Source organism: Gymnoscopelus microlampas (genome assembly GCF_963454915.1).
Source record: "Gymnoscopelus microlampas genome assembly, chromosome: 11".
NCBI lineage: Eukaryota > Metazoa > Chordata > Actinopteri > Myctophiformes > Myctophidae > Gymnoscopelus > Gymnoscopelus microlampas.
In genome coordinates, this window is record NC_139948.1 from 14,691,808 (window position 1) to 14,713,101 (window position 21,294).

At 42.1% G+C, this 21,294-nt stretch overlaps 2 protein-coding genes across 3 annotated transcripts; one reads left to right on the plus strand and one right to left on the minus strand.

Moving 5' to 3' along the window:
• The first annotated feature begins 213 nt into the window (after positions 1–213).
• hmox2b (heme oxygenase 2b) lies at positions 214–8,794 on the plus strand. 2 transcript variants are annotated; one of them, XR_014601812.1, is made up of 7 exons: positions 214–268; positions 2,809–2,927; positions 3,040–3,157; positions 3,875–4,366; positions 4,697–4,820; positions 5,079–6,734; positions 7,075–8,794. XR_014601812.1 is itself a non-coding variant. In XM_084071915.1 (6 exons), the coding sequence occupies exons 2-6, from the start codon at positions 2,845–2,847 to the stop codon at positions 5,204–5,206; spliced, it is 945 nt and encodes a 314-aa protein (XP_083928041.1). In that variant the 5' UTR covers positions 214–268; positions 2,809–2,844; the 3' UTR covers positions 5,207–8,794. The 2 variants fall into 2 exon arrangements, 1 of the variants encoding a protein (XP_083928041.1); XM_084071915.1 differs by having other exon boundaries at positions 5,079–8,794.
• Positions 8,795–8,959: 165 nt separating this feature from the next.
• dnaja3a (DnaJ heat shock protein family (Hsp40) member A3a) lies at positions 8,960–20,035 on the minus strand. Its single transcript, XM_084072150.1, has 11 exons — positions 19,758–20,035; positions 18,341–18,483; positions 17,685–17,768; positions 16,251–16,457; positions 15,934–16,086; positions 15,178–15,325; positions 14,914–14,978; positions 12,857–12,985; positions 11,588–11,703; positions 11,332–11,429; positions 8,960–9,849 (listed from the first exon to the last, which is right to left on the minus strand). Exons 1-11 carry the CDS (start codon positions 19,972–19,974, stop codon positions 9,827–9,829), a joined length of 1,383 nt encoding a protein of 460 aa, XP_083928276.1. The 5' UTR covers positions 19,975–20,035; the 3' UTR covers positions 8,960–9,826.
• Between the last annotated feature and the right edge of the window lie 1,259 nt (positions 20,036–21,294).

Sequence of the window (21,294 nt, forward strand, 5' to 3'; positions counted from 1 at the left end):
TTTGTGTTGTTAAAATGTTTCAAAGATATTCCACATTTTTTCAAAATGTTTTTGGTGTGTGAAAATAGCAGATCTACAAGCTCACAACGCATCGCATTGTGAGCTTGTAGATCTGCTATTTTCCAAAAAGTTTAAAGGGCGAAGGGCTCGCTTTCTTTTGGGGCTTGTTTTCATATACCTCTGGTTGTTTATTTCTCTCACAGAACCTGGCAACACACACTGAGCACTTCCTGTTTGGGGGGTATTAAACTGAGAGAGCTCCAGTCAGGTAAGCTTTGTTTAAATAAGATAAAGATAAACCAGTATTGCTCATAATAACGCAGTGGTGAAATACATCACATTGTCAACATTGTAACACTAGGGTAGCTGTGGAATCATAGAGTAGGACTTCTAATATCTAATGTGTGCTAGCTAGCTAGAGCTAACGGTACGGTTATAATGGGTTACTGTGAGCCGAGAGTATAAAATATATCCAGATATGAGTCAGTGGTGGAACAAGTACTCATGTTTTTTACTTAAGTAAAAGTACAAGGAATTTGAAATACTCCAGTAAAGTAAAAGTACCTCAAAACTGTACTCTAATTCCAGTACTTGAGTAAATGTACTTTGTTACTTTTACACCACTGATAAAATTCATAGATATAATTTATTACATAATGTAATGTTAATGGCATCTCTATCTCTGGGACCCCAATTCATATTGTAAAACCAATGTTTTCTACAGACCATAAGGGTCCTTTTGGTTCCTAACTATCCATCATTTAGCTGGGGACCCCTGGAACCCCCTCAAGTACCCCTGGGGGTCCCCAGACCCCACTTTGAGAACCAATGCCTTACAAAGCATGTCTGGCCAATAAATCATATTGTGCTTGTGTTCTGGTGTCAGTATCAGATGTTTACTAGACTATAATAACTGTTATTACACTGCTATCGTGATTCGATCTAGCTCAGATATCAGTCAAATATTCTCAGATATAACCAATAAGTCATGTCTTTATTTTTGTATTAATGCAAGATACATTTATATATGGAGAACCAAAAATGATCCTGCTGTTGTATTCATCCCATGGAACACTGCTGCCCAGCCAGCAAACACCAGATGGATGGTGTGTTGGATGACATGCTTTGTCCAGCTGAGCTGGTTCCATGTAGTTCCAGAGACGCTCATTGTTTAGATTGTTTACTATGTAAACCATGCCAGTCCTATGTAAACCATGCCAGTCCCTGCCAGGCCGTACCAGCTGTTACTTTCAAACTTGTGGCTGAGGTGTCACACTGTAATTTCAGCACAGATCTGGCACAAGGCAGCCGGTCTTTGACCCCCTCCCCTCAACCCCAAATCTAAATCTCCTCCAGAATAAATAACAGTCTGTGTTTGGCCATGTGCAATCTGGGAACATATCGGCAATCTGGATATGTGTTGAGAGATTAGGGCATCTGTCCACAGTAAAATAAATAAATAATTATTGTATATTTTTTAAGGGTTGTACCGCTTAGTATTAGTATTTGTATGTATTCAACGGTTGCGTCAAACAACAGGAAATTTAAAGACTAAGTTATTAGCCTTTAATTGACTATGATGGGCATGTTGACTGCGTTGATAATATACTGTCATTGTCAGTGTTTCAGCCTGCTGAGATTTCCCATGACCTTTTCTGTAAGGCGACGTGGGGATTGAAATTGCTGGACTTTTGGTTGTAATGTTTAGTTTAATAATGTGTCCTCCTGCACTTCTGTCGTTATAGTAATGGTTATACAATAACCATTAGCCCTCTGAGTTAGTGTTGACCCTGATAATCTTTGTCTTTTTGTATGACTGAATGTCACTGTGCAATCTGGCAGCGACAAAAAAAACAAAAACACGGCACATAGAACATGACATTAGACATTTTCCCACCTGCTTCCCTGTACTGTCCACATATTTCAGCATAAACAGGAAACCACCAAGGCAGCAAAACTGGTTTGCATTGCTCACTTGTCCCACAGCTTAGTGTAACACTGCACTTTATTTCAATGACCTGATTCCTGCACGTTGCTGCACTGTTGTTGTGAAGAACTGGAAGAACACCGGCACCGAATAAAGAACACCTAGAGACCTTTACTCCACATGGTTTCTTCTTCAAAGTGTCCTATTAGTGGAGTTTGTGCAAATAAACAACAACAACGCATACATTCTAGCTATAAACGTATAGCTTATACTAATGTATGCTGATTTGAGCGTTGTATGTATGCAATAACTCGATGGACCATCTACCTCCCCCAGTTATTGGAAATTCTATCGTCAGGTTTGCAGTGAATGAATAAACTGTCTTCTTGTTCTTTCATAACAGATACATGTGCCAGATAATCCCCACACCAAGAGAGTAAAAAAAAGAAAAAACGTTTCAGTCATTCAGTCCGACTTCACTGTAGCCTATGGTAGCCTTTTCATAAGTGATATTTGTACTTTGGCTGTCGTGAACGTTTATAGTATTTAGAGAAATGTAAAGTTTCAAATACAAAAGTAGTAGTAGTACTTGTGAATTAGCAAACTGTTTCGGCAGGTTTTATTTATTTTTTGTTTCTCATAAGCGTGCATCCGTTGTCCTTGACTTCTGTGCTCTGACTGCGCTCGCCAGGCTCTCTCCCCACCCGCCCCCCTTGACAAAAACTCCTCAGGAAAAGGCTGTTCGCGTCTTTAGAGACGTCGGTTAATAGTCAGTTAATATGCTGATCTTTTCTTTTGCCTTTGCTTTCACCAATCCACCTACACAAAAAGAGTGAGTCAGTGTAAAGTCTAAAGTGTGTAGGTGTGATGTCTTTTGACAGAATTCAGTAAGAGGATTCTTGAGCGATCGGAAGACAATGTCGACAGAGAGGATGGAGAGGAGTGTGACAGTCTCCAACGGAGCAGGGCCAGTGTATGAGGAAAAAGAAGACGCACTCAGGTATGTCCTCCACCAATCATGTGTGGTCCTTGAAAGACCACTCGGTGGCAACGTGCCGTTTAGACACAATACTTAATTAATTAATTAAACCCTGTTTTGTTTCTTCCTCCAGACCCGATGACCTGTCTGAGCTGCTGGCAGCAGGGACCAAAGAGGTTCATGAGAAGGCTGAGAACACACAGTTTGTCAAAGACTTCCTCAGGGGACGAATCCGCAAAGAGCTGTTCAAGGTCAGTCTGCAGAGGAACAGAGAATGTGTTAGCAACATTTTATGAGACCTTTTATACGCTTCTATAATATTATTGCTCTTAAAGGTTAAAAGGAATACTCCACTGTTTCGCTACCTTATCCCCATGTCTTTATCGGTGTGCGCAATGATCAGTGGTGATAAAATCGACAACCGTTTAAGTATCTCAAGCAGGAATTCAAAACCAAAGAAGTGACTTTTCTTAGCAAGTATTGCATGTAACAAAAGGTTTTTGCATTGATCCGATCGATACGGTTAATGTCACATATTGACTAAACCCTCACACACTGGATGGCGGAGCATTGCTTGAATTCATGGAAGGTGGAAGGCCTGCAAAAATGAAGCCTTCGTCTTAACCCATTAAGATCTGTGTAACCACGTAAACCATTATTTTATACTTTGGCTATTCAAAAATAGCAGATATACAAGCACATTTTTAACTCAAATCTTTGCTTCTGGGGGTCCCTGGAACGAAATATTTTCAGATGGGGGTCGGTGGCCAAATACATATAATTTTGGAGGTCCTTGACATGAAAACGTTTGAGAGCCACTGACATAGCAACTTAAGTTTTTCAGAAAACTGTTAGGAGACATTTTGTTGAATAGGAACCTCAGGTCTGACCTTAATGTGTTTAAAAAGGAATTAATATCGTTCACACAGTGGCGTATTTTGCTAACCGCTTCCTCCGGCCCTCTGCAGCTGGGCGAGGTGGCGCTCTACTACACGTACACCGCCATGGAGGAGGAGATCGAGAAGAACAAAGACCACCCCCAGTTCGCCCCCCTCTATTTCCCCGCCGAGCTGCATCGCCACGAGGCCCTGGGCCGCGACCTGGAGTACTTCTACGGCCCGGACTGGCAGAGCCAGATCAGCTGCTCCCCCGCCACCCGGCGGTACGTGGAGCGCATCCACCAGGTGGGCGAGGAGGACCCGGCGCTGCTGGTGGCCCACGCTTACACCCGCTACATGGGCGACCTGTCCGGGGGCCAGGTGCTGAAGAAGGTGGCCCAGCGGGCCCTGAAGCTCCCGGCGACCGGAGAGGGCCTGGAGTTTTACCAGTTCGACGCCATCCACAGCGCCAAGGCTTTCAAGCAGCTGTACCGCAGCCGCATGAACGAGCTGGAGATGGACGCGGAGACCAAGCAGAGACTGGTGGCCGAGGCGGTCAAAGCCTTCCAGTTCAACATGGAGGTGAGAAAAAAGGGAGGGTGTGTTTTGGTAAGAGGAGGAGGTAAGGGGAGGGGGAAAGGAAGAAGAAGGTTGGATGCATTGCACTATTGTGAAATCTGTACCACTTCCCTTGGTTCCCTGGGAGCGCATTCATTTCACAGTGACATGACTCTTGTCTCTTGATTATATAGACCATAGCTGTAACATTTGGGAATGCCATTTCTCTTAGTGACTTGCCTCCATTTTATACATGTGTTTCTCTTTATGGACTCATCATGGCTTGTCAGTCAGGTCCGTTGAATTCTTCTTGTCTGTACCATAATGTTCCACATCATGCGTTTGCATTGGCAGGTGTTTGACGAGTTAGAAGAGATTGGAAAGACCATCCAGGAGGAGGTTTTAGATGCCGGCATGCCCGTCCACGGAGCCATGGATGGAGACATCAACAAATGCCCCTTCTACCAGGCCAAAACGGGTATGACTCAGCTTTCCACTATAATTGAATGACATTACACTCTAGTAATTACGTAACGTAGGGCATATAATTGACAGTCAAACGACTACTTTGATGCCACACATTGGCATCTATGGTGTCTTGGTGCAGACTGTTATGCGTTTGTGATTTAATTTGTCACCGAGACTGATTTCTTGTATATGCAAACACACCTGTGAATAAAAAAGGAGTTCTGGTTCTGACAGAGAAAATCTTCCTGTTCTCCATCTCTTCCCACAGCAGCTAGTGGTGGAACGGCGTATGCCGGTCAGCTAGCCATGGCCGCACTCAGACATCCCACGGGACAGGTCCTGTTCGCTGCTTGGGTCGCTGCTCTGGCTGGATTGGCTGCGTGGTACTTCATGTGATCCCAGCGCTCGGTTGCTGTGCTGCTGGCTGGATGGGGAGGCTAGGGGGTACGTGGAGGAAAAACACAAAGGAGGAAAGTGGGGCCACAGAGCTCTCGGACCGTTGATGTGAGCCATTCATCCCCAGACCCTTGTAACCACCTCTTCTCCTCCTAACCCTTTTAAGTTCTCCACCTCCCTTGCATTGGCTTTCCGGCATGGTTAGTCATCTCTCAAGCCCTTATTTTTGTAGCTGTGTTGTCCCAGGTTTATACTTTGTTCTGAGGGTTGAGGAGGAGGGGGGGGGGGGGGTTCTTTATTTACATAGTATCCTATGTAGACAGGAAACTGACAGGAGAGAGGGGCAAAGAACTGGCAACACAGGTCTCCAACCGGGATTGAACCGGAGACATGATTTTGTAGATGAGGCCCTATGAAAACACACACATGGTGTGTTTATAGTTTGTAGGGATGTTGATGCTGAGTTATCCTTGAAACCTCATTTTGGTTGCTGTGATGACTTTTTTGCCTGCTTATTTTTGATGAGCGCCAGATCCAAGCATCCAAGGCTTGACTAGACGGCCATGCTTTGACAAGCATGACGGTCCTGATAAACGTCTATAAAACCCCTGCCCTGATAAACGTCTATAATTGGCTGCACAGATGGTGCATGCGTTAAAGATGGTGGATCCATCTGTCAAAGTTGGTAAATGACAAGCTTCCAAAAAAGAAACAATACTATGCATATTCTTCATTTGTGAGATAGCACAGTTATATTTATGCAGGGCAGACGGCTGTGTTCAAACAGTTATGATTTATATGACACTTTTTCGGTTTTGTTGTGAAGGTCCAAGTAGATTAGACCTGGAAGAAGAGGAGCTGAGGGTTAATTAATAACCAACTAATGAACACAGACCTGACCTCAAAATGGCAAACTCATGAACGGTTCTCACGATCGGTTATTTTTCTCCTCTACACCTAGAATGTAGTTCAAAGCATCTGCACAAGCACAGCTTTACAGAACGAGTACTGTATTTCAATTGGTTCATATTCCATCCTGTGTATTATTTTATCAATACATCCAGTAGTCATCTACAGTTGGTAGTATTAGACTTGTGGTTGGAAGCATCAGGCGTTTGAGCCCTGCATCTAAACATCCATGTGATGAATAAACCTCTATCATTTCCTAGTAAATGCACATTTTGTGCTTAGAATGACTAATAATGCAATTTATTATGACAAGTGCGTGCTCAAATATAACCTCAGTGTTTCTTGAATAGTTCTTTGCCAACACAAATCTGTCCATGTTGCTTTGTGTTGGGTTTCATTGTACAACTTCTAACAGTCCAAGACAGAACTAATTGTTTAACTCATTATACTGCGACATCCGTCCTTCAACAGTGCAAATGTATGCCTAATTTATACTTCATCGTTCGACGGAGTCTGTTACTAAAATGTGACCCAAAAAAGGCTCCAAGCTGACAGGCTTGTATGCATAGTGGTGATTTGCATAGTTTTTCCCATTCTGCCGCCTTCCCATGAATGCAAAGTTCAATAGGCTCTATTCACAGCAGCCATATTATGAAGACATTCACAGGTGTTACCAATGATACTAATGAAGGCTCTGTTCCATTCTGGTCAAACAGAGTCAGGGTGCTGATATTGTGCATGTTGGCCCACTGGAAACACTACAGTTGGGGTCCAGGGACCCTCATGGGCTTCCAAATGGCCCCTTACAGGTGTGTAACGGGTCCATTTGGTTCCATTTGCACACTCTCAGAGTTATGGGGGTCGTGGAAACCACTGTGCTACACTAAATGGAACAGTGCCTTCATTAGTATCATTTGTAACACCTGTGAAGGAAGTGATAATATGGCTGCTGTGCATAGAGCCTATTGACACAAAGGCTACAGGCGCTTCAGTTTAGTGTTTTATTGAAACCGAATGGAACAGTTCACATCAGGTAACACTGATTATAGGTTACTGGCTATAACCAGCCCTGCTTCCGTTTGTGTATCCATGTCTGATGGATATAGCAATATACTGTACACCGTGTCATTGAGATGTCATATGTGACTGTTATATGATGGCACATGATAGCCTTTTTCCACAACAGCACATATATACTGTTTATCATATAAATGCACTATTCTGCAACTATTTGCTTAATGTCATCGTAATGACATTCCCATTGATTGATTTTCTTCATCAAACTGCCATTACCTTTTGTTTAATTTCTTGTTTGGAGATGTTGACTGATTGATTACCAAAGGACATTAACCTGAAGGACCACAGATATGGAACACAGGTCCCTGTGTTCTTTGTGTTTTTTTTTAATACATCTGTGGTCCTTTTCATGTTTCCATAACCAGATGTGGAACTTTCCTTTATTAGCAATGCTTGATTAGACTAAAAGACAGCTTGTGATATGAATCATGGCTTGTTCTTTGGGACCCAGATTTGAAAGCCAGAGTATGTCACTTTGCAGGGCAAATGTATTCATGTTAACTATGATGTCTCATTTGCAGAAATAGAAAAATGGTGTATAGCGAGGTTTTTCTTTACTTTGTTTTTCAATTGAATGCCTTATTTCAAGCCTGACAGCTCAAATTGAATATTTCTAAAGGATAAGGCATGGTAAATGTCAAAGTAATTGGAAAAATAAAAAGCGTCTTGCTCTCTGGAGTTGCTAGGTGATTACTCAAGGTCTTTCAGTATTTTAATCCGTTCACAGGGAGCTTTTACTGATTTTACTTTTATAACATGTGGTGGCGTTGCTCCATTTTAGCTCCTTACTTAAATTATAGCAAGCTTTCCAATCCCTGCTGCAGAGAAGCAGTCTCATAACATTAGATGCTTTGCTGGAGATGTTATCTGGCAAACGCATCTTGATGAGTCAGATGAAACTGTTTTGTTTGATGCAACCACATCTTTTATTTGCTTCACTGCAAATGATACGTGGGCTTTGAGATTACTATTTTATTCCACCCTAACTTTTAATACATTGACTGATGCACATGTTCTCTCATTGCACACAGGCAGAGACCACTGCACTAATTAGGTGGCTCATTCTGGTTATTTTGTGCACCTACCATCTAGATTACAAAAAGGTGACATTTTGAAGTTTCTCAAATTGGAATATCATTGGAAGGGTCAATATTTTTGTAAGGTATAAACTGTTCTGGATTTGTAAGGTCATAGTTTAGAGCCGTTGGATGGGAATATAATGCTTTATGACCTTTAATAACCAATAACAATGTCTAAAGATGAATGTTACCCCCCCCCCCCCCCCCCCTTTTTACATTGTCAGTATGATATAATGATTTTATTCCAGTATTTTGGACACGTTAAAGAAGTAGTGACTTGAATCTCAGGAGGAATGGATGTTATCGCTGGTCATACGCTAAAATATTTGAAGCCTGATTAGAGCATTGGTGTTTGGCCCGTAAATGTCCATTTTACTAATTTCTTTTGCATTATTAACCATTTTTCAACCCTATTAAGCTTTTTCAGTGACTGACAGATGTCCTTGTGAGAGTACGATATTAGCTGACAATTGCAGGAATTCATTTTGCTGTCTATTACTGAATAAAAAGTACATTTCCTGTTCGTCTGACTTTTCACTATGCTTGAAATATCGTGTTATGTGTTCATTTGGCCCAACTTCTAGACGCTTTGCCAGCAGAAAACTAATATTTGCATCCTGAGTATAAATTAGTTCTATTCATAATGAAAGGGCCAAAGGATAGGAATCTTAAGTAATTGTATACAAGACACTAGTCTATTCCCCAGACCATACATTTTATTATAGATGTACAGTACATACAGTAATATATATATCTATGTGACACATTGATACAACTGCATAATTAACAGCTGTCTATTTACATAACGATGAATGGGTTAACTCACTCACTCAACTGTGGCTGAGAGTGGGTTTTAAAGGGAAGAACAGGGGTCAATGTCTTCTCAGAGAGGGAAAGATTGATCTTTGAATTCTGACACCAGTTATTAGGGTCAGGCACAGGTGTTCCACACACTCAGCCACTAGAACTCTAAGGTAAACCCATAATCTGTCAATGTTCAACTGAATAATGACCTGAAGTACAGAGGCTTGTAAGCAGGGATGAAAACATACCAATCAAAATAAACATAAAATAAAAGGAATCAACAACATTGCTGAGGAACACTGTTTCAGCCCAGATTAAGTATTTAATTCTGTCTGAAGCCTTTTTCAATGACAATTTCCGTCTACATGGTGTTATCACAACCATGTAGGTATTCTGGCTATTCATATCCGCAGGACAACGCAACACACGTTGAGTTTATAAATGACTTTGTTGCTGCCAATTTGGCATTGATGGGCATTTAGATTGACAGGGGAAGAACTTAAGGGGCAGGACATTGCCTTGTGTGTGGATGCCCAGTAGAACAAGGCAAGAAATGTTCAGTCCATTATCCGCTGATCGTGAATGGTCACTGGGACAGGTACAGTATGTAGATTTGTGTTGATCAGTCCAGAGACCATCTAGGCCTCAGCCAACATCCAATACTCCTTAACACACTGCTGCCTCTCTGCGTACGACCATAGCCTCGTAGCTGATCTCCACTCTGCTTCTGTCCCTCTCTGACGGGGGCAGCTCAGCTCCCAGTCGACCTTTTACCTGGAGGGTTGAGGAAAAAAAAGAGATGAACCCGCCTGTAGAACTGGAGAATTGCTGCAGTCAAGACAATGCACGACAGCTGGATAACATTGTTGCTGTCGGACAGAAACCTCATTTCAATTTCAACTTTTTAGGTTTCTTTTTTAATATACTATTAATGCCCTAATTTGTCATACAGTGTCACACTGTTTCCCGAAAGTTTTTCGATATACAAGGTTTCCAACCGACAGCAACTACATGCTGAAGGTCAGACATGAGGGAGAGTCACAGGAAAATGAAATAAATGGATATAACAGTGGAATACAAGTGTGCATGCCTCCAATATCTTTTTACGAATGAGAAAACTCAGACAAGCCACAAACCAGTTCATTAACCCATTCCATCTGGGAACACATCTGTCATTTTAGATTTCTTTGACTATTCAAAAATAGCAGATATACTTTGCTATTTTTGAAAAATCATTTAGATTTGTGAAGAGATTTTAAGCAGACATTTCTAACTCAAATCTTTGCTTCTGCGGGTCACCTGGAACTAAATATTTTACAAATGTTCGCTTTGAAAAGACAAGATTTACACACATTTTTACGATTTTTCAAAAATAGCAGATCTACAAGCTCAAAAAGAAAGAAATCTTAATATGACACAAATGATGCTTTCCCGGTCTTAAAGGGTTAAAAGAAATACCAACATAAGACTTCACATTAAGTGTGCTAGTGTAAACTCACTGTGCACAAGAGGGAGACATTCAGAATAAATTAACGCTAATCCTACCTAGTTTGTGGCTGTCAGGAGGAGCTAAACAATTTCTTTAACTTGGAGAAGAAGCCCCCCTGCTTCCCTTCTTCCTCCTCCTGCCTGCTCTGCCCTGCCTCAGACCGCTTAGCACTGCTGCCCCCACCTGGACAGAGAGCGGCACTGCGTCACGGCAGGTCATGTACGCTACAGTAATGTCTGCATATACAGTATGTCTGCATTCCGCCGACGTGACATCAGCCTGCATGGCTGCAAACATAACTCGGCACGAACGTAACTGGCTCTACGAGGCGGGGCAAACTGCACAATTGCTGTAGCAGGAAACTGACAAAACAAAAAGGCGAAGACTTTTGTTTACTGTATGTCTGGAGTGGTGAGCTTGACCCATTAAGACCTGAGGCCGATCCTACAAATATCTTCTAAATCCTAACAGTTTTCTGATAAAACGTATGTTGCTGTATCAGTGGTCTTCAAAAAAATGTCAAGGACCCCCAAAATGTATTTGGCCGCGGATCCCCCATCTCAAAATATTTTGTTCCAGGGACCCCCAGAAGCAAAGATTTGATTTGAAAATGTTCACTTTTAAAAAGAAATGTTCAAGATTATTCAAAAATAGGCGATCTACAAGTTGTGAGAGCTTGTGTATCTGCTATTTTTGAAAAGCCAAAGAGATCTAAAATGACACGGATGGCTTTCCCAATTTAATGGGTTAAAACAGGGACATCCTACCTGTGGTGGTGGTGGTGATGCCGTTGACCGTCCCCTCCACTTCTGTCTCGTCCTCAGCGTAGCTCATCAGTAGTGCTTTCTGTTTGTCTGTCAGGGTCCTGCACAGGAAGTCAAGAGGAGTGACAGAGAAGGCTTGAGGACAAGAGTATCTACACAAAGTCTTGGTGAAAACCAGCGTCTCTGAAGTGAAATGTCTGGAAAGATCTTGTCATTTCTAATATTGTACGTGTGCGTGTGTGTGTGTGTGGTGTCTTACTTGGGCACTTTGATTTTGACATGGACATAGTGGTCTCCGAAGCCGTAGCCACTGATGCGTGCGATTCCCTTTCCAGAGAGACGGATTCTCTGGTCTGTCTGGATGCCTGCGGGGATCTGGGACGAATAGCAATCCTATATTATTGTCCAGCTCAACTGAAGTAGGCTGTGTGTGTGTGTGTGTGTGTGTGTGTGTGTGTGTGTGTGTGTGTGTGTGTGTGTGTGTGTGTGTGTGTGTGTGTGTGTGTGTGTGTGTGTGTGTGTGTGTGTGTGTGTGTGTGTGTGTGTGTGTGTGTGTGTGTGTGTGTGTGTGTGGCCTCAACGTACATTGCTAGGCACGACAGAATTGTTGACTTATTAGTAAAGGACATAAGTTCATACGTTTCTGCCAAAATGTATAAGCACTCTTGTGTTTCAACTGCCATGTTCATGCGCAATGAAAATGGTGCCATAGCTAATAAGCCTTCATATTTGGAAGCCTCTGTAATGTCCACAAATATTTTTGGTAGATGCTAGTTATATTTTGTAAGTTGATTACTTGTTCACAAATATTAAGTATGTTGTTGTTGTTGATGAGAACAGTAGAGAAGTGACCACAGCCTGGAAGAGGCATTCCTTACCAAGGTGCTTAAGTACCAACGTCTTAAGGATGCTTTTATACAGCTTGGTTACGAATGTAAACGGCTTGTGTTCATATTTGGAAGCCTCGGTAATGTCCACAAATCAGTTGTGAGAGGCCTGCAGATTGCAGGAATGCTAAGGCATTGGCAAAATTCTGTTCAGTGTCTGGGATAATTGGCAGTTGTCATATATGGAGGAGGCGATGCTTCCTGTACCCGTGATCTGTATCCTGAAATACTTGTTGTTGAGCTTTGCCAAGTTTGTGCATCTACTACTGTGTGTTCAAGAATTTCTTGTTAAAATGTGAATGCAAATAAAGATGTTAAATGTGTGTGTGTGCACATGTGTCCCCTTTTAGAACACTTAACCAAGTAAGCCCTATATACTTTGTGTAAGCCCCATATACTTTGTGTAAGGAATAGCAAAAATAGCCTTTCTATTAACTATTTTAGAACATTTTTCACCTATGACAAGCCCAATATAGGGATGCCAGGTTGAAAGTGGTTAAAGGTATTCCCATCAGTGCCATCTTTTCTTTTTCATCTCTGATCCAAGAAATTAAGATAACATTCAAATTAAACAAATTCACAATCACTTAACTAACCATGCGATAACTGTACAAAACTAGTGTATTTATGACTGTGTTTACCGATAAGTTGAGTGCTTCATAGAGGCCCTGTGATCTCGCTGTGCCTCCCAGAATAGCTTGGGCCACAGAAATGAGCAGGTCAGAGTGGATATCTGCACCGTCCCTCCTGAACACTGGACTCTTCTGGACCTGGGCACCAAAACACATTGTACATTTCAGGGATGGGCACACAATCAAGAGAGTTTAGACTCGACCTGTTGATAATGGCTCATGAATAAGTCTTTCAAAGATTGTCATGGCACAGTGACAATGACTGAAGCAAAGTTGTTTTGATTTGTACAAACCTCCCTTGTCAACATCACATTGTGTGCCTGACAACCACGAAGTCAACACAGCACTCTGCACCGTGCTGGCAAAGGCTTATATCTTTGCTATAAGCCTTTGCTACTACATAAGACAATGCTTGATTTAGCTTTCAGCAAATCAACATTTCTCCATTATGATATATCGAATTTTAAAGTTATCACACCCGTATGGTTCCTATATTGGATACCGTCATGTATTAGTAAGCAGAATATCATTTGTAGCCAGTGACATTTCTAGAAATAGCGATATTGTTGGAAAGGCTTAACCATTCTGGAGACTTGGCACTTGATTTTCAACGTCATCGACTCTAGCGAGAAAGACTTCAAACTTGACAGCAACTGGAGCGATGGAACACCATTCTAATAAAAGATATTGCTATTGAATGACCCCCCCCCTCCTTCATTTAGGACTGCAGAACCATATCTTCAGACTCTACCTCACCCCTTAGCACTCCACTTATTACTTCTTGTTGCCTATGTTTGGTAGATGCTAGTTATATGTTGTAAGTTGATTACTTGATTACAACACAAATATCAAGTATGTTATCATTTTGATGCATGTTGTCTAGACATGTTGTTTAGACAGATGCTAGGTTTTATGTTTATCCTAGTTATTTTGTTTTCTTTGTACTGTCCATAATTTACCATTTACCCTGGCATTTGTTGACTAGGGTTCATGCTACTTACTTCGATATTGCAGATCTTGCAGTTGCTCTCGATGAGAGCGTCTGCTCAATGTTTAAATTGTAATCACTTTTTCCCCCCGCGTCTCTGTACACTGCGTGCCTATGGGTTTTGCACCACTGAACTTTCAAATGTGCATTTGTCATTTGGTTTATGCACTGCAACACTACTGTAACATCCAGTCTATGTAGTTGTCAACAGACAACTGCTGACACAGGCGGATTACGTCCTGCATTAACATTCTCAGTCACCTGAGGATGAGTTGCTCTTCTGTTTTTCCTTACATATCACACTAATGCATGAGCATTACAGTCATTGAATGTGCGTTTTTTTACCACAATTTCCAACCATACTGCACTTATGTATTTCTGAAAATGTCCTATTGTTCAGCAGTCTTCGTGACTGAAATCTCATGCCATCCCTGCCCCAAAAAGATCCCTCTTTCATAGTCACTTAGGTATTTTTCTCACGCCATCTTGATCCAGAATCAAGGCCAACTGAGGCCACGTTTACACGGCACGACAAAAATGCCGTTGCGTTCTCACTTTTTATTTTGGGTTACACGGAGACGCAACAGTGATTCCCCGTGTTGCCCATTTACATGGAGACGCGGGCAGAGCGTTTTCAAAGATTTCAAACTCTGGAAAGGATTTTCACTTTTTGCGTTTTCAACCCCCGATAACTCTGCTGCCGTCTAGACGGAAGGCCCATCTGATATTTTTGCCGTTTTCTCTAGAGACCGCTAACCCATTAAGACCTGAGGCTAAATCCTAAAGGTTTTTTGAAAAAAATCTAAAAAAAATAGCAGAGTGCCGCGTACGAGATTGTAGATCTGCTATTTTTGAATAGCCAAAGAAATCTAAAGTGACACAGATGCGTTCCAGGTCTTAATGGGCTAAACGGGGTAGGCTCATTTGTCACCCATATGTGAATTGAAACAGCAATGTCTTGCAACTAGGTCTTTTCCTCATGCCACTAAAATGCAGTACTCACGACAGCTCGATGTCTCACTTACAGTATGTGGAGGTTGATGTTCCTATAATTTATGGACTTATTTTAGGCTCTTACCCGGAACGTGATGAACACCTCCTTCTTGCCGACGGGCATCCTGACCGTCTGGCCGTCCTCCACCCCTACAAAAAAGAAAGCCCAGACAAAACAAAAGCAAAAACAAAGACCGCCGTTAAAGACGATGTACGTTGATGTGCACAATGGACATTACTTAGCTACTATGTTTTAGCAGCAATTGCGATGTGAAAACCAATCTCTTTTCATTGGGTAATAAGCATAAGCATTCGGAGTGAAAACCAACTGTAGGTGAGAGGCTCTGACCTGCAGGCACGGGGACAACCACCGTCTTCCTCTGTTTGGTCTGTCCGCTCCCACGGCAGGAGTTGCAGGGGGTGGAGATTACTGTGCCTTTGCCACCACACCGCCGACAAGTCGAGCGCATCACAAAGGGCCCTGTATTCACTGTCTCCTACACAAGACATGGTGCATTCTTTTTTTAGCAACGCTGAGCACAGAACATGAAGAAAGGGTTTGGCAGATATATAGATATATATGTTTTGGACGACATTGGCATCAGCAATTATGCAGCCGATGTGTTTTAATATTTTTCCAAAACAGCTGATCTACAAGCTCACAGCGCGTCTCATCGCAACGAGTTGTAAGCTTGTAGATCAGCTTGTAGATCAGCTATTTATAGAAACTTTAAACAAATAGAAACTTATCAATTCTTAACCAACTTAGGTAATCAATTCATCAAAAATTTGGTAAATCTAAAATAAAATTGGTCAATACATCGGTAATCTGGGACTCTATAGTCTCTCAAGCTAGACTGTTGACTCATACAATTTTCAAATGCTTCTGTCATAGTCTGCGAAACGGAAGTGCTGAAAATGATCCGGGGGTGCCCCGCCTCCCCCACACTTCAGTTGCTTAGCAGAAATGACAATAAAAAATATATTTTAAAGAGGTTTTAAAACAGAAATGACAACTAAAGGCTCTCCAAATTCGAGATCAACATCGGCAAAAATGTGGCATCGGACGGGCTCTAAAAAGGGGTGTATAACAGGACTCACGTACCATGCCAGAACCGTTGCAGTAGTGGCAGTGCTGGACCTTGGTCCCGGGCTCGTGGCCCTTGCCGTCACAACGTTGACAGGTGTCGTCCAAATTGACAGACATCTCCTTGTTCACTCCCTTTGCCGCCTGGGTGAATGTCAGCTCCATGATGTACTGCAACAAAACAAACACTGAAATTCTGATGCCATTTTGGACACAATAACGACTCTATTTGCCTGTTACATTTACACTCGGTTATGGGAACCCTACCAGATTAGGAGGATTCCACAGCAAATCAAGAACCTTTGACTATCGATTCTTCAATATTCTGCACTGACCTCTTGTGGCTGATCAAATATGGCACCGAAGTCTCCGAAGCCCCGGGATCCAGAAAACTCGCCAAATATCTTGCGGAAAAGCTCCTCTGGGTCCACGTTTGTGGTCTGTCCCCTCCAGTACTGCTGGCCTCCACCTGCCTGGCCGGCATCAAAGCCTGCTGAGCCATATGTGTCATACTGCTTCCTCTTCACCTCGTCACTCAACACCTGAACGGATATGATATGGTTACAAGGGGTTACACCTCTCATCATCAACCATGTTCACTGTGGCGTTCCTATTTTGGGCATGTCATATTAGACATTTTAAAAAATAGAGGATCTTCAAGCTCATCAACACGTCGTGTAAGCTTGTAGATCGGCTATTTTGCTAACTTTTTGAATAGGGCTGAAGTGGTTAAACTGGAAGAGTTTGCTGGTTCTTACTGTATTGGGCTGGTAGACAAGAACACAAAACCAAAATCCTATCAGTCATACTGAGTGGAAGGAAAGTGAGTACAGCTAGGCAATATTTTGATATTATATCGATACTGTGATATAGATATTGTCTGATAGATCATAATATTGTGACATGGTATGTGTTGTCTTCTCTTGGTTTAAATCAGTTAAGTCTTATTTTACTTTTATGTGTCAGAAATTGACAAAAATAGCCGATCTACAAGCTCACAATGTGCTGCTTTATGAGCTTTTAGATCAGCTTTTTGTTGTTGTTTAGATATTATCATCACAACATTGAGGTATTTGGTCAAAAATAGTGATATATGATTTTGTCTATATCGCCCCACCCTAACTATAGCTGTATTCTTGCTCTTGCATCAGCAAAGGCGAAATCCTAAAATGTGTCATCTAAAAATAATGAGGATTGCAAACAACAGATGTTCCATGACAATCGAAGCATGCCATGATAACTAAGGATACAAGAAGGGTGGGCACCACAATGTAAAATTGGCTATTTTGTCCAAAATGTTTTAAAACATATATTTGAAAAATGGTCTCATGTAAAGTAAGAATGATTGATGTGAACATGCACGCCACGGTATATCAGACATCATTTTATCCTTCAACGTCTTGTTTATGCCCCAAAATGACAGGATATACAGGTTTTGTAGCAATCGCGGAAATATTAGACTTTAATTGTCGAATGTTTAAGCATGTTCTAATCATGTATACTTAACATTACTTAAAAACATTTTCCAAATATACATTTTGGAAAAAATAGCAAATTTAACACCGAGGTGCCCACTCTTCCTGTTGCCATTGGGTAGAGCAGTTGAGTAATAGCGTGTGAAAAGACTACAGTAAAAACCTCCATGTTAATTTAACTGAGAGTGTAAAAATGGACTTAACACACTCAGTTAAAATAACACTGAGGATTTTACGGTGTAGAATTTAAATTAGGTGCCAAGTGGAAGCTTTGCGGAAGGACTGGGTCCAAACCTCATAAGCTTCAGCCAGCTGAGCAAATTTCTCCTTAGCCTGAGGGTCTTCTTTGTTTGTGTCAGGATGATACTTCTTGGCCATCTGATGAAGGACAACAAATGAAAGTATACAGTCATCAGCTGATAGGACAAACACAGACTAATGTACCACCAATGACACTGATCAAAGAGAGCCAGACCACTATAATCAATAAATATTTGACTTTTTTGACTACATCGGTATTGGCGATTATACAGCCAATGTGTTGTGATTTTTAAACGCTTTCAACATGGCATCCTTACCAGCGTCTTTCAAAAATAACAGATCTACAAGCTCACAATGTGTCACATTGCAACACATTGTACGTTGGCTATTTCAACAAAGTTTGAGTAGGGCTTAATAATTGGATAAATAAAATAAAAGTTGAGTGTATAGTTATTTTCTATTTAATTGTTTGCTTGTTCGTTGTATAATTAAAGATGCTGTAAGTGATATGTTTTGTTAAAACAAAATGTTAGCTCTGTAATGCATCAGGAATCATAGCTATAGAGTGTTTTTTCAATAACAGGGGTCTTCCCAACTCCCCAGGTCTAGTACTATGCCTTAATATCAGGCCACAACGATACATGGGTCTGGCTCTAGTAGTCACAGTGATAAAACAGGAAGAAGCAGACCTGATAGTATGCTTTCTTGATCTCCTTCTGGGTGGATGTTCGAGGAACCCCCAGGATCTGGTAAAAATCCTGCTTATTGTTGGAAGGGACACTAGTGTGGAAGGACATCGTGCAGAGAACATGAGGTGATGTAACCCCTGGAACTAAAGAAATGGTGAGTATAGTAAGAAATTCAAGTTAAGCTGAAATGATAACATATCAACCATAATCGCAATCTCTCGCTTGATCCATAGATCAGGGATTTTCAAACTTTGTCATGACATAGACCCCATCAATTGACTTTCATTAGGCCATGGTACCCCATTTAAAAAACGATTCTGTGCAACGGAGGGGCCGAGGGACCCTGATATCAAATTATGAGCTTGATACAATTTAGGTTGAAATGAAACTGTCTAAATGTCATCATTCTACATGAGAAATAGAATCATATTGGGGACACAAACACATTGTTAGAATAGTCACTTGTACATTGTTTTAATTGTAATCATTGCAAGTAAATTGAATTACAGATCAATGAGCTGGGGAACCTCTCAAGGACACTTGAGGGTCCCCAGACTAAACTTTGAAAATCCCCGCCACTAGATCATGACATAATAACATCTTTGCCATCATTATTCTAGCAAAACCGTCATGTTATCTCGTTAACATTGTCAGCTACCTTGTTCAATCATTTCCAAGCCTTTAAAAACACTGAGCCAGCTGACATCTAACATAATCTGATGGAAGATTCTAGACACACGGCGTTTCCAGGTTTACTAACATTATGTCATGTTGTCGAGTCGACATGATATGACATAGTATGTATTGGTATACGATGCCTGTAAAAGCAAGCATTGTCGCAGACCAAGCGTTGCATAAAATACACACAGGTCAGTGACAGTGACTGGCTGTCATGCCAAGACACGCCACCTTTCAACCTGAATAGTCTATACGTCACCGACTTCAAGTTCAATCTATTTAGAACACAACACATGCCAAGTTCTCATGCGAATCCGTATGACGTGATTATAAATGGGATAAAAACGTGAACTTGCAACTAGCATTCTACCATTAGCCTAGCCTAGCTTGACGTTACCCAAAAAAAAGAACCGATCTACAAGCTATCAACGCGTCGCATGGCGACGCGTTGATAGCTTGTAGATCGGTTCTTTTTTTTTTGGCGAGCGACACCGTCGTACCCCCGGGGTGTGCATGCATTGCTAACCTCGCGTCACAACCGGTCTGCGTGTCTGTTTACTGCTCAGTGTTCGGATCCGGTCTGGAACCCGCCTACCGTATCCGGTCATTTTGAACGGCACACAGAAATACACGCACACGGACAGTTTCCGTATCCGCTCCAGACCGGATCTAATCCCGCACACTGTTAAAGTGAATCGATCCCGCCTCCACTAGCATCAGGGCCGAATCAGGCACTCACCCGACACTCCTCTCAATGTCACGCCGCTCACCGCCGTCCCCCTGCCGCCTCCCTGCCATCCTCTCTGGAGTCCTCCTACGGTGCAAACGGTCCGCACTCCGCCGTGAGCAGCGCGGATGAGCCCGCTACGAGCAGCCGCGGCGCGGTGCTGCTGCCCGGAGAACACCGCGACCGTTATCCAACGTGTGGAACTGCGAACTGCCGAGGACGCCATCATTCCTCCTCAGTCAACAGTGCCTTCCACACAACACCAGCTGCTGCTGCGACTGCTGCTTACTCGGGATCTGCGCATGCCCAACACAAAGGGGGCGTGTCAGACGCAGACTGTCAAAGATGTTCTTGTTTCAAACAGAGTATTTTCCTCCGAGGTGGAAAGACTGGTGACGCGAGGTTAAGCAGAGTGTAGAAGGAGAGTAACGTCACGCTTTGATCTCGCCGCAAAGTGGGCCTCTATGGGCATAGACCAATTTAGTCCAGGGGCCAAGACATATTTTGGTACCACCTAAGGTGACCGTAAAGTTTTTGTATTTTTGTCTTCCTACATGTCTCTAGTTTATATTTTGGTATGATAACCCTTCCAATCTTGTAGCTTAATGGCTGTTATCACTACCTACCGGCTAATGTATCCGGTAGGAGACACAAAGTAGAATCTTTGTGTCTCCTACCCCGGGCATCAAATTATTGCGACAAAAAACTAAATATATCCATGTATTCAAGGCTTCATGGGGTGTGCAATTGATAACTTCTCAGATTTTTGGTGTTTGCAAAAAGACTGCTTTCCATAAGCTTGTAAAAGTTGACCCTCCTTCTGTCTGGGGTGGTCATAGCTGAATGGGTAGATAGTCCCCCTGAAAAACTTAAAGGAGGAGTTCACCCAAAAAAATATTTATTTTCTATCAATTGCACACCCCATGAAGCCTTGAATACATGGATATATTTGTTTTTTGTCGCAATAATTTGATGCCCGGGGTAGGAGACACAAAGATTCTACTTTGTGTCTCCTACCGGATACATTAGCCGGTAGGTAGTGATAACTGCCATTAAGCTACAAGATTGGAAGGGTTATCATACCAAAATATAAACTAGAGACATGTAGGAAGACAAAAATACAAAAACTTTACGGTCACCTTAGGTGGTACCAATTTGTGTTGAATATCAGTGTTGGCCCCTGGACTAATTATTTGTTTACTAACATTGAGATTGGACGCACAGGTGATTGTTTCACGCAATCAATTCCCAACCTGTTGTTTTGGGCTGCGCTGGTTTCAGCACAGCCCAACCCCCTCTTGTGTGTTGGCTAGTGAGGAGCGTCCTAGCGAGACCTGATAGAATGGGTTTCATTGCACGCATACTGGTTGCACGCATACTGGTTCTTATCAGTGTGACGTCGTCTGTTAAGGGGTCTATTGGAACCATATCTATGATTGGAACTATCTTACGCCTCATTGACATAGAGCATCGCAGTTCCGCCACTTCCTGGTGCCGGAAGTAAATACTCAATGCATTTTTCCCATTGACTTTTCCAAAAATATTTATA

What these genes read in the sequence shown, in the direction of transcription:
- hmox2b (XM_084071915.1), top strand. Translation starts at nt 2,845, where the DNA reads ATGTCGACAGAGAGGATGGAGAGGAGTGTGACAGTCTCCAACGGAGCA. An exon ending in GAAAAAGAAGACGCACTCAG is followed by an intron (nt 2,928 to 3,039) that starts GTATGTCCTCCA and finishes TTCTTCCTCCAG; the next exon opens with ACCCGATGACCTGTCTGAGC. An exon ending in TCCGCAAAGAGCTGTTCAAG is followed by an intron (nt 3,158 to 3,874) that starts GTCAGTCTGCAG and finishes GGCCCTCTGCAG; the next exon opens with CTGGGCGAGGTGGCGCTCTA.
- dnaja3a (XM_084072150.1), bottom strand. Translation starts at nt 19,974, where the DNA reads ATGATGGCGTCCTCGGCAGTTCGCAGTTCCACACGTTGGATAACGGTC. An exon ending in AGCTGGCTGAAGCTTATGAG is followed by an intron (nt 16,458 to 17,684) that starts GTTTGGACCCAG and finishes ATATCCGTTCAG; the next exon opens with GTGTTGAGTGACGAGGTGAA. An exon ending in TATTTGATCAGCCACAAGAG is followed by an intron (nt 16,087 to 16,250) that starts GTCAGTGCAGAA and finishes GTTTTGTTGCAG; the next exon opens with TACATCATGGAGCTGACATT.